This window comes from Malaclemys terrapin, chromosome 9, assembly GCF_027887155.1.
Source record: "Malaclemys terrapin pileata isolate rMalTer1 chromosome 9, rMalTer1.hap1, whole genome shotgun sequence".
NCBI classification, from domain to species: domain Eukaryota; kingdom Metazoa; phylum Chordata; order Testudines; family Emydidae; genus Malaclemys; species Malaclemys terrapin.
In genome coordinates, this window is record NC_071513.1 from 30,661,065 (window position 1) to 30,674,138 (window position 13,074).

Consider the following 13,074-nt stretch of genomic DNA (forward strand, 5'->3'; position numbering starts at 1 on the left):
ATTTAAGTTTTTACATTTTATGTCTATGTCTATTGTGTAGATAGTAGAGTTTTAATCATAAATTGTAAACCTAGGTCTTTTCATGTGTTTATGGTTGCTTTACATGATAATATTTCACCTGTCCTGTTTATGCAACACTTTAAAAATCAGCAAAAGGGTTATATAAATAAAATGTATTATGAAACAAAAGGCAAAAAACTATTATGTACACAGTTTAGTCCTATTCAGTGTCTACTTGGCGCTTCTTGGCTTGTCTCTTGTATTCATTAAATGGAGCATCTCTTATCACTATCCAGCAATAGTCTGCAAGCATTGATGGGCTCCGTTTGCCCTGATAGCATTTCTCCATTGTTGCAATGTCCTGGTGAAATCGCTCGCCGTGCTCGTTGCTCACTGCTCCGCAGTTCGGTGGAAAAAAATCTAGATGAGAGTGCAAAGAATGTATCTTTAGTGACATGTTGCAACCAAGGCTTTTGTATTCCTTGAGGAGGTTTTCCACCAACAACCTGTAGTTGTCTGCCTTGTTGTTTCCGAGAAAATTTATTGCCACTAACTGGAAGGCTTTCCATGCCGTCTTTTCCTTGCCACACAGTGCATGGTCAAATGCATCTCAAAGAAGTTCACGAATCTGAGGACCAACAAAGACACCTTTCTTTATCTTAGCTTCACTTAACCTTGGAAATTTTCCACTGAGGTACTTGAAAGCTGCTTATGTTTTGTCATTGGCCTTGACAAAGTTCTTCATCAGACCCAGCTTGATGTGTAAGGGTGGTAACAAAATCTTCCTTGATTTAACAAGTGGTGGATGCTGAACACTTTTCCTCCCAGGCTCCAATGACTGTCGGAGTGGCCAATCTTTCTTGATGTAGTGGGAATCTCTTGCACGACTATCCCATTCGCAGAGAAAACAGCAGTACTTTGTGTATCCAGTCTGCAGACCAAGCAAGAGAGCAACAATCTTCAAATGGCCACAAAGCTGCCACTGATGTTGGTCATAGTTTATGCACCTCAAAAGTTTCACGTTGTCATAGGTTTCCTTCATATGGACTGCATGACCAACTGGAATTGATGGCAAAACATTGCCATTATTCAGTAAACAGCTTTAAGACTCGTCTTCCATGAATCAATGAACAGTCTCCACTCATCTGGATCGTGAACGATGTTGAGGTCTGCCATCACACCATCGATGTTGTTGCAGGCTACAAGATCACCTTCCATGAAGAAGAATGGGACAAGATCCTTTTGACGGTCACGGAACATAGAAACCCTAACATCACCTGCCAGGAGATTCCACTGCTGTATTCTGGAGCCCAACAGCTCTGCCTTACTCTTGGGTAGTTCCAAATCCCTGACAAGGTCATTCAGTTCACCTTGTGTTATGAGGTGTGGTTCAGAGGAGGAGGATGGGAGAAAATGTGGGTCCTGTGACATTGATGGTTCAGGACCAGAAGTTTCATCCTCTTCCTCTTCCTCGTCTGACTCAAGTGAGAATGATTCTGGTGCATCAGGAACCGGCAGTCCTTCTCCGTGGGGTACTGGGCATATAGCTGATGGAATGTTTGGATAATGCACAGTCCACTTTTTCTTCTTTGACACACCTTTCCCAACTGGAGGCACCATGCAGAAGTAACAATTGCTGGTATGATCTGTTGGCTCTCTCCAAATCATTGGCACTGCAAAAGGCATAGATTTCCTTTTCCTGTTCAACCACTGGCGAAGATTTGTTGCACAAGTGTTGCAGCATATGTGTGGGGCCCACCTCTTGCAGTGATCTACAATTTTGCAGCCAAAATAAAGGTGATAGGCTTTCTTAACCATAGTGGTTATACTGCGCTTTTGTGATGCAAAAGTCACTTCACCACAAACATAGCAGAAGTTATCTGCACTGTTCACACAAGTATGAGGCATCTCTGCTCACTTTGGCTAAACAGAAATGTGTCCCTTTGCAAAATCAAACACTGACAAATAAGAGAGCATGACACTATATGATTTCTAGAGCTGATATAGGGCAATTTGTTCAGCAGAGTGATGTAAGCTTCGTTATGATTGCATCATCCATGACTTCTAGGAATAACATGATGCAATTCATATCATGTATGACGCAATACCAGCTTCAGATTGCATCATTCATTGTTTTGCCTAAAAAGCAAGTACTGTCCAAACCCAGTCATAGATTTATTCATAGATTCAGTCAAAGATGTATTTTAGTCATTTCTGGTTTAAATTGAGATCCCTTCCCTTTATAACTCACTTATCCTCTGCCATTCCCAAGTCAAGGGTCTTATATACTGACCCAATAGCATATCTTGAAAACTAGAGCCAATCACCAATTTTAAGCCTCATTTTCGTTCTCAGTGACCCAGAATTAGTAAAGTTTGACTATATTTATTTCAGAAGCATTTTGGCTGTAGAGCAGCGTAACGGAAGGAGTTTTTCTATCAGCATCATAACATCACCTCCCTGACCCATATTAACTATGTTGACAGCAGCACTCTTATGGGTGTTTTGCCAGTATAGCTATATCGGCAAAGAGTGTAGCTTTTTCACACACTCTGACCAATATCACTATCCCGACAAAACTTTGTAGTGTAGAGCTGGCTTGAGCGCATGAGACACCAAAAAGAAAGGAGTATTTTCCATACCAACTTTAAAAAGGATAAAGAAAGAATAAAAAAGCTCCTCTGCATTTTCCTAAGAGAACACACCTAACAGCAACTACCCTCTCAAACCCCAGTAACCTTCCCCCTTATTTATATTTTGCACTTTTATGTGTGCATTTCAAGATCATCAACACAATGGGTTTCTGTAAATGAAGATTTTCATTCTCCAGAATTATGCCACTTCAAAATATTTACAAAACTTTCCAACTTATTTATGGTGTGCTACTTCTAAAGCTAGGATGCATTTTCTAACTAAACTAATTAGACTACAGACCCACGATATTTGTGATCCATATCATCCTAATCTAAAATGTACTAGGCCTACTGATTGCATTTATATTATATAATATGTACATACATATAACACTACTAGCTAATTTTTCCTTTAGCCAGAAACAATACACATTATGAATTCCTGAGAGCTCACTGTAACTTCGGAGATGGCAGGAAAGATAACACGGTAATGCTTTACAAATCTTTGTGCTCACATAGCTATTTGACAGAATAGCCAGATTATTGTTTAGGTAAAAGTATAAAACAAGTGGCTAAATGGAAAACACTTCTAAATTCCTTCAGCAGTATTACTATTCTGTCAGCATAAAAGTTAATGGAATGCTTTAGCAGAAATTTATTCGGTGGAGAAATATCACTGTATGTGCATTCTCAGGTGCTAAAACATTAAAGACACAAGGGTTTAAAAAAAGAACTTATCACACAACTTAAATACCAATTAAGGCATTTGAATCACTACTTCTAGTTAAAGCAGAAGTGTTCTTGAGTAATAGCAGAAGTGTTCTTTAGTAATAGTGGTCAGAATAACGTAAAAGTGTAATGGCATACAGAAGTATGGTTCAGTATTGGGGGTGGGGGGGGAGAGAAGAGGGAATAAGACTGGAGCCACTTCAACGTAGACTTAATTTGTGTAACAGCCAGCCAACTCTGTCTGCAGCCTCTCCATTGGATTTCTTCTCTGCTCGTCAGTGAGGACCCTATTGTCCGTGTCAGATTCCCCCAGTGGTGCCATGGAGCCGGGCCCATGCTCAGAAGGGGCCCCAGCCTGCTCTGCTTGCACTGTGCCCTAAGACCCCACCAGCCTGCTGGCTCCCCACCACTTGCTCCTCTTGCCCTGCCTGCCGAGGGCTCCTCTTCACCCAGGCCCCACCCACCGGCTTCTCTCTGCTCCCTGGCCGGACCCCAGTGAATCTCCGTCTCCGGGCAGTCTCTGCATCCCACCACCTGAGGGGCCCCACCTGTCTCCCTGGAGCTGAGCCAACTTGGACTGGTGCAGAATCCTGGTCAGTCTCAGCCAGTTGGGGGGAACAGTATGGGGGGCTTGACTGGTCCCCTCCAGGCAAGTGGGTCCTGAGGGAGGCTGGCTGGGGCAGGCCCTGGCCTGGCTGATTGCACTACTTCTGAGGGGCCAGAGCGATTCCCTGCCTCAGGACCTGCACTGGCGGCTCAGCCCAGCAGACAGTCGCCTCCCAGCAGGATCAGTGAATGCTGCCGGGAGGCAAGGCATGGGGGAGGATGTGTCTGGAGGGCCTGGGGTGGGGGTGCTGGGCGGTGAGGGGGGATCTGTGTATGCTGGGGTACTAGGGAGTGGTGGTTTTGTTTGGGGTGCTGTGCAGTTGTGGTGGAGCTGTGGGTGGGGGTGCTGGGCAAGGGTGGTGTTGTTCAGGGCGTTGTGTATTTGTGACAGGGTCTGGTGGGGGAGGGGTGCTGGGCATAGTGGGTCCGGGGGAGCTCTGGCCATAGGGTATCGGAGGACTGTTCCAGTGTTGGGTGAGAGGGGCTCTGTGGCATGGCATGGGTTCACCCCCAAGGGGAAGGGGCATGCTGGCAGCACAGGGCTGGGCATGCCACTGTGCATCTGGCTACTGCCGGTTTGTAAATAGTGACCTCACACTGGACCCTATGCTATAGGCCCCTGGCCAGCTGCTCACTCCAGGGACTGACCCCCCTGCACCATGCTCCATTGCCCACGGGGGGCCCACAAATATGTTGGGCGCTGGGCCCACAAAAGATTAATCTGGCTCTGTCCCTCTCTGATGTGTGATTTTATTGTACTGTGTCCAAGTCTGTACAGATCTTGGAAGGACAGGGAAACTATAATTAATACATTTTAAAAAATGATAAAAATGACCAAATATAGCACTTCTATGCATTTTTATCATGACTTCTGCACATCTGTGAGAAAAAGGGGAAATATTTATTTTCAATTTTATTTCTAAACTAGTGTCACGCCTGTGCGCAGAGGCTAACGCTTTTGAGGGTGAAAACTCAACATTTGAAGGTACCTCCTTGCTAACCCCTCCTTTGGGCACATAATACTTTGGTGCTTTTCACTTGGAACACGTGTACCTATAATGGCAAATCAAGTCAGAAATATTTCCCCCTAATCATAGCCAAGCAGAACAAATTTTTGATTATTTCTGCCAGATGAGAGAAGAAGCGCCCAGGCCTTACTTATACTGGAGGTGCTGAAGTCTTTCACAGAGATAGGGAGAAACTCTGGCAATAGGGAGGGAGTGGGACACTACACTGTAGACATGGGATGCACTGCTTGGGTGTAGAGAGCACCATGTAGGGTATATATCCTAGACATTACTATAAGGTGGAAGTAAAATATATGAAAATTAACTACTCTTTTAGTACAGTTTATCAATGGTTTGCTGTCAAACAGATTGTGTAGGGTCTCTCAGACCTCTATCCTGGGTCTGGTACTATTCAATATTTTCATTAATGACTTGGATAACACAGTGGAGAATATACTTAATAAAATTTGCAGATGACACCAAGCTGGAAGGGTTGCAAGCACTTTGAAGGACAGGATTAGAATACAAAGTGGCCTTGAGAAATTGGAGGATTGGTCTGTAATCAAGAAGATTTAAATGTATTTAATAAAGACAAGTGCTATACTTAGGTATAACAAAATCAAATGCACAAGTACAAAATGGGGAATGACTGGCGGAAAGATCTGGGTGTTATAGAGTATCACAGATTATGAATCAACAATGTGTTGCAGTTGCAAATAAGGGTAATATTCTGAGGTGAATTAGCAAGGGTGTTGTATGTAAGACAAGGGAGGTAATTGTCCTGCTATACCTGGCACTGGTGAGGCCTCAGCTGGAGTACTGTGTCCAATTCTGGGTGCCACACTTCAGGAAAGATGTGGACAAATTGGAGAGAGTCCAGAGGAGAGCAACAAAAATGAAAAAAGGTTTAGAAAACACAACCTATGAGGAAAGGTTAACAAAAAAACTGGGCATGTTTAATTTTGAAAAAAGAAGACTGAGGAGTAACCTAATAACAGTCTTCAAATATGTTAAGAGCTGTTATAAAGAGGACAGTCACCAATTTTTCTCCATGTCCTATGAGTATAGGTCAAGAAGTAATCAGCTTAACATGTAGCAAGAATGATTTAGGCTAAATATTCTGGGGGTAAACGTTCTAACTTTAAGGACAGTCAACAACTGAAATAGGTTCCAATGGAGGTTGTGGAGTCCCAGTCATTGGAAGTTTTCAGGAACAAGTTACACAAACACTTATCAGGAATGGTCTAGGTATAGCGGGTACTGCCTCAGCACAGAAGGCTGGACTAGATGACCTCTCGAGGTTCCTTCCAGCCCTATATTTTTGTGATTATATTATTTGATTGGCATCAAGTAGAGGCCCCTAGTTGGTCAGATTGTGGGTCATTAGTTGTCTTATCATCTTGCTAGAATTTTACTTGTTACTACTTCATGGGAAACCAGCTTAATTTTTATTCAGTTTCACTTTATGTATTGAGTGAAATTTACACTTGCTTCATTGCATACTAGATAAATGTATCATATGCAATTAAACGTCTATCATCAGCTTTCTCGATCTGGCATGAAGCACCCAAATTACAAGATTGTTTGTGACAGAGAGGTTTGATATCAAATACTTTTTGAATTACTTACTGCACCTACAGTTTGCCTTTGTGTAAAAAAAATGAAAAAAAAACTGCAGAAAAACCTTGACTGGAATAAATAAGGAATATATTCAATTCCTTAACCAGGAAACAACCAATACTCCCATAATCCCCAAACATCTACAAAAATATATCCAATCTAAATAGTATGAGTATGATAAAATTATTCTGTTTTCATCTTTGGGGGTCACAAAAATTGGTCTGCACTCTAGATGGCTAGACTGAAGGATACAGACATTATGGACACATGCAGAACAGAAGACGTTTCTTAGCAACAAGAACTACGCAAAAGCTTCTGGAACTTCTTATTACCTCAATTTATTATTTCTTCTATGTAATATTGGATTGCACATTCTGTATGGTTAACAAGCAGAATCAGACCCACAGTATCCAGTTCCATTGCACAAGACAAACTGAATAACTGCAGTTGTTATAAAGAAGGAAAGAATGAGAAATAAAATGAAGAAATTCCAAGGATGAATGGGCAGGGAAAATCTAAATTTCATTCCAAACTATTTAATGTGAAAAGGAAACCTCACTTTAAAGAATAAGAAAAGAGCTCATTCTGTTTCGGGGGGCAGGGAAAAGAGCTAAAGGGCATGTGAAAATGCTGCCTCCCACTCCAGCAGAATCTTGTTGACAGGCCTGCTCTCTTTTAAGTCAATGGAATACCTACCATTCACTTCAATAGAAGTTGAATTAGGTGCAAAAGTAATGGCCTCAGGTAGACTTTGAAGTTACACTTTCTCAAATGACTGGTTTACACTACAGACCTATGCCGGTATAACTACAGTTGCTTAGGGATGTGGAAAATCCATACCCATGAGTGAGTGACCGATATACTGACCTAACCTCCTCCCCTCCCCCGATGTAGACAGTATGTCAGTGGGAGGGCTTCTCTCACTGACTTAGCAACTGCCTCTCGGGAACGTGGATTAACTAGGCCCACCAGACCTCTCTCCCATTGGTTTAGAGCATCTTCATTAAAGCACTACAGTGGAGCAGCTGCTGCAGCGTTTTAAGTGTAGACTTGCCCTAAGTAAATAGGTTTTACACAATGTGGAGATAGTGCCAAAATACAAACACAAACACAAAGTGTCCAGATCTACACTAGAAAACTTTGCTGGCATAGTAATGTCAGTGAGGGGTGTAATTTTTGAACAACACATCTATAGAGGCAAAATCACTAGTGTAGATGCAGTTATACTAACATTAAAATGCTTTTGTCAGTGTAGCTAGTTTCACTCAGAGAACTGGTAGATGTTATATCAGCAACAGAACTCTTGCCTGCATAATGTACATTTATACTAGGAGATCTCTTTTACTGCGGACCTGATCTAATGCACACACACAATGGCAGCAACCCTACAGGACCAAAGTGTTATATTATGAAGACTACATTTGAAAACAGTAAAAGTGAGAAATTTCTTTAAAATGGAAGCTTTGATTCTACAAAACCAGAACATGTTGCTGAAAGACCTTAACATCATGAAAATTTCTTGTTTCTTTCACTTGAGTTTTCACATGCACAATGCATGAACCCAAAAGAACTAAGGTTTGCTGCTGCTTCTTGACAGCTTCAGGCCCATTTTAAATCCAAATATAACTGTAAAGATAATTTGCCAGTTTAAATGTACCAAGTAGCAGGAAAAAATATAGCAAACTAGATTTCATCAACACGATAAATGGTCAAAGAAATGATTCATCTTAGCTCAAGAAGAGTTAGGAAAGCGTAAACATCCATTAAAAGTTTCCAAAAAAAAAAAAAAAACCCCACATCATTTGGAGAGATGATTAAAAGAGCTGGGGAAAATAATATGCATATCAGACTGTTAAAGTCTGAATAGGAATGACCAGCAGATTAGGTACCTACTTGTTAAAAAAATAAAAAATCATGCACAGGGTAATATGGTATTCAGCAAGAAGAAGAGCAGTCCAATCATGAATTCATTGAGACTTTTCACATTACATTTATTGACACTTATGTGCTTGCTGATGAATTTAATATGATTTATCAATAAAATGTTTGATGGTCAAAAACCAGTGTCTTTTTGATGTGTTTTTAGGAGTATAATGTAATCTGTTATTTTTGTATTGAAGTCTGGGATTTGCGATGAACCTTTTAGACCCTGACACTTCTATCTTCATAGGGTCTACCCATGTAAACCTTTACTAGCAGGAATAGTTTTCTAATTGATGCCCATGGAACTGCTCTTTGTAGAAATTGCTGGACTTAGTTGTCTTTGCAGGATCAGGCCCACAGGAAATAATTCTAAAATCAAGTTTTTTAACTATCAGTATTGCATTAATATTAATAAATTGGTAAACGTACTTATGACAGTTGCCTAAAGCACACATCTGCTGAGTAAAAATAATTTAAAATAATTGGAAATACCCAAATTATATTTGCTGTATGATTTAATAGAATCAGCTTAGTAAATGAGAAGGAAGTAGTATCTGGAGGAAAAAAACAGCCCCACCCACCCCTGATTCATAATCTTTTACACTCAAATCTAGAATCCTCTACCTGACCTCATAGAACTCACTAAAATAGTGTAATATATCCTTAAAATTATTTATATTTGCCAGATATGAACCCTTTCTTTTTATTTTGTTTTTCTCTCGTAGAAAATATTTATTATAGTTACAATAAGTTTTAAAATAGTTTACAAAAGGTCTGAAGTATAATTAAAAGAAACAAATGGAAAATGACACATTAAGTCCACTCTCACCAGATCAATATATTTAAAGACTTCCTGTTATACTGCAATTTCCACAGCTCAATTAAAGATGAAGTGAAAAAGCATTCTCAGGTTTGATAGTGCTACAGTAACCGCATTTTCTCCTTTCTTTAACAGATTATCAATAACTAGCTGTTCACCCACTGGAATGAACACTAATGGCTCAGACGAATACTTCCAATCCACAAATCATGCAGAGCAGACATTCCGCAAGATGGAGAACTATCTCCAGCAGAAGCAGCTGTGTGATGTTCTTCTCATTGCTGGAAATCACAAGATTCCAGCTCACAGGTGGAATTTTCCTTATTTTTACAAGCCTTTATAGCCTGATAGTTCCAAGAGCTCAGATAATGTGAGTTCTCACCTTGTTCCTGATTAGTTATGAATGAATGGTTACAATAATTAACACATCAGCTGAAGACAGTTAAATGATATGATCATAGCTTTAAATTCATTATTGTAAATAGAAAGAAATTCAAGTATGAACCAGTTTCTCTATTTTGCTACAGTCAAACTTTAGAGAGATGAGTGAAACAAACAGAACAAACATACCCTCTGAAAGAAAATTAGATTACTTAGTTACCCTTTTAACTTCTCTGCTAAACACTGTAAGGATAAAGTCTTAGGGAGAAGATATGTTTCTCCAACACAGACAAATGAATTGTATAATAATTGGCTGAGTTATTGCTTCCCATTGAGATTATGAACTAATTTAAATCCCCCTAAAATATTTCTATTTCAAGATTGGTTCTTAGTGCCGTGTCTGATTATTTTGCTGCAATGTTTACTAATGATGTGCGTGAAGCGAAAGAAGAGGAGATCAAAATGGAAGGAGTGGACCCAGATGCACTGAAAGCTTTGGTGCACTATGCCTATACAGGTAATTCCTAATCTAATTCTCCAGTCTGTAAAGAAAGGTGAACACTGTCCAGTATGCAAACGTTTTTCACCTCATCCATTTTATGTTAGTTCTTAGATACATACTCAATACTAGAAAATATATTTGTGAAGTATGCTATTTACCAAATATGATGACAAAATAAAAATAACCCTCAACAACCCTAGCTAGCTCTTATTGTGAGGAAAAATAAGAATATATCATAGTTACAGGGTAAGCTGAGATTTTGTGTCCTCTGAGTGAACCCGTAAGGTGAAAGTTTTGGCTTCATTCATCTCTCTGAAGAGATGGTTCAACCCCTATGAGACTGGACCTCTGCGTGGTAAATTCAATTCAGTCCAGTTACTTTCATCTCAGCTGGGAGAAGCAGACTGTCTTGCTGCATTCTTTCCCTCCTTCCATGAGTCTGCATTGGCATCTCCATCTCGATATGCTTCTGACAACTGACTCAATCCCTCTTCTTACCTGTGTCAACATATTTAAGGTTTCAGAATCTACTTAGATCCTAGGTGTCATAACTATAAAGGGAAGGGTAATAGCTGTCCTGTGTACAGTACTATAAAATCCCTCCTGGCCAGAGACTCCAAAATCCTTTTCCCTGTAAAGGGTTAAGAAGCTCAGGTAACCTGGCTGGCATCTGACCTAAAGGACCAATAAGGGGACAAGATACTTTCAAATCTTGGTGGGGGGGAAGGCTTTTGTTTGTGTTCTTTGTTTGGGAGTGTGTTCGTTCTCGGGACTGAGAGGGACCAGACATCAATCCACGTTCTCCACATCTTTCTAAACAAGTCTCTCCTATTTCAAACTTGTAAGTAAATAGCCAGGCAAGGCATGTTAGTTTTCCTTTGTTTTCTCAACTTGTAAATGTACCTTTTACTAGAGTCAAGTATCAGGGGGTAGCTGTGTTAGTCTGTATCTACAAAAACAACAAGGAGTCTGGTGGCACCTTAGGTGCCACCAGACTCCTTGTTGCTTTTACTAGAGTGTTTATCTTTGTTTGCTGTACTTTGAACCTGAGACTAGAGGGGAGTCCTCTGAGCTCTTTAAGTTTGATTACCCTGTAAGGTTAATTTCCATACTGATTTTACAGAGATGATTTTTACCTTTTTTTCTTTAATTAAAAGCTTTCTTTTTAGAACCTGATTGATTTTTCCTTGTTTTAAGATCCAAGGGGTTTGGATCTTGATTCACCAGGAGTTGGTGGGAGGAAGGAGGGGGGATGGTTAATTTCTCCCTGTTGTAGATCCCAGGGGGGTTGGAACTGTATTCACCAGGAGTTGGTGGGAGGAAGGAGGGGGAATGGTTAATTTCTCCTTGTTGTAAAATCCAAGGGGTTTGGATCTGTATTCACCAGGGAATTGGTGAAGGTTTTTCAAGGTTTCCCAGGAATGGAATCCATTGAAATGGTGGCAGCAGAACCAGAGCTAAGTTAAGCTTAGAAGTTTTCATGAAGGCCCCTACATTTGTACCCTAAAGTTCAAAGTGGGGATCCAGACTTGACACTAGGTTTGGCTCTGTGGAGAATAAACCTCACTGGAGTGAAGCAGAGGGTGAGGGGGTATTCCCCTATTACTAACTACCCCCATTGTTTCCTTAAGGGACCCCATGGTATTTTCTCAGACTGTACCTTCTCTTTGCCATTGTTTTGTTTCCTGTTTCTCTCCTACCCCATCTCCAAAAAGCCTCCTTTGGTTCACCTTTATGCAGTCAGGCAGAATAATATCAAATAAGTAAACTGAAGTGCATGTGATATATATAAAAATAGACAACTCCCTCACACTCCATATCTTGCATGAATAGCTTATTCTTTTATTGGACCAATGTCTGTTGGTGAAAGAGAGAAGTTTCTGAAGCTGAGGAAGAGCTCTGTGTAACTTGAAAACTTGTCTCTTTCACCAACAGAAGCTGGTCCAATAAAATTATCTCACTCACCGTGTCTCTCTAACATCCTGGGACCAACATGGCTATATCAACACTGCAAGTAGATATACAACAGATATACAAATATAAAAAGATTCTGTTACTCTGAACTTGATTAGAACATCTGCTATTTTTAATTCAGACACAAAGAAGAGCAATAGTAATTTAAATTAATAAAGGTCAGATTCTACCTGTTACTTTGCTCGTGAAGTTATATGGGAGGAGCATGCTGAGAACCTTTGTGCTTTGGATGGCCCAACAAATGGCCAGATTCAACTTCAGCAACTCATCTCCTTCAGGGAGAGACGCACTGGCCCATTCTTGGAACTGGACTAATATAGTAAGGGGAATAAGATATACTCTTTAATGTCATGAACTAGCCACAAATTTGAAAAATTAACTACTGATGTTTACTTGAAAAAAATTGGTCTAAGATATTTTATGTTAGTAGCAGAGTATTTTCAGGCTTTCTAGTCTACTCTCCCCCCTCTTTTCAGTACAATTGCACCCCAATGTTTACATTAATTATTAATTTGATTCTGAGACCTTACTCAATAGCCAAAAAGACCAAACCAGAGAAGTGTGAATTGTCTTTTTCTTGCTGTTCTGTAATCTGTGGAGAAAAAATGTTGTAGAACAGATTTCTGTTACTCTAGCGTGCAATCCAATTAAAAATATACACAGCATTTAAAGTTATGCAAGCATTGAAAGGCTGCAGATACTAGCTCTTTGGGAGGTTATTCAACTCAGAAGAAAGTTCATTCTGCCATAGATACCAAAGGAGTTCCTTCTCCCATGCCTGAATCTTGAGAAGGGGGAAAAACAGTCTTCCAGAATGTAGCAGCACACAAATTACCAGAACACCATCCTTGCACAGGGAGATGATCCACCATTCATTCC

At 40.3% G+C, this 13,074-nt stretch overlaps 1 protein-coding gene across 4 annotated transcripts in view; it reads left to right on the top strand.

Annotated features, from left to right (window-relative positions):
• The window catches only part of KLHL4 (kelch like family member 4), a 210,027-nt gene that overhangs the window by 168,925 nt on the left and 28,028 nt on the right, over window positions 1-13,074 (top strand). For all 4 annotated transcript variants that reach the window (XM_054040751.1, XM_054040749.1, XM_054040752.1 and 1 more), the window contains 2 exons: window positions 9,474-9,647; window positions 10,100-10,236. In XM_054040751.1, coding sequence (XP_053896726.1) covers window positions 9,505-9,647; window positions 10,100-10,236 — 280 coding nt within the window. In that variant the 5' untranslated portion in view covers window positions 9,474-9,504. The remainder of the gene's footprint in view (window positions 1-9,473; window positions 9,648-10,099; window positions 10,237-13,074) is intronic.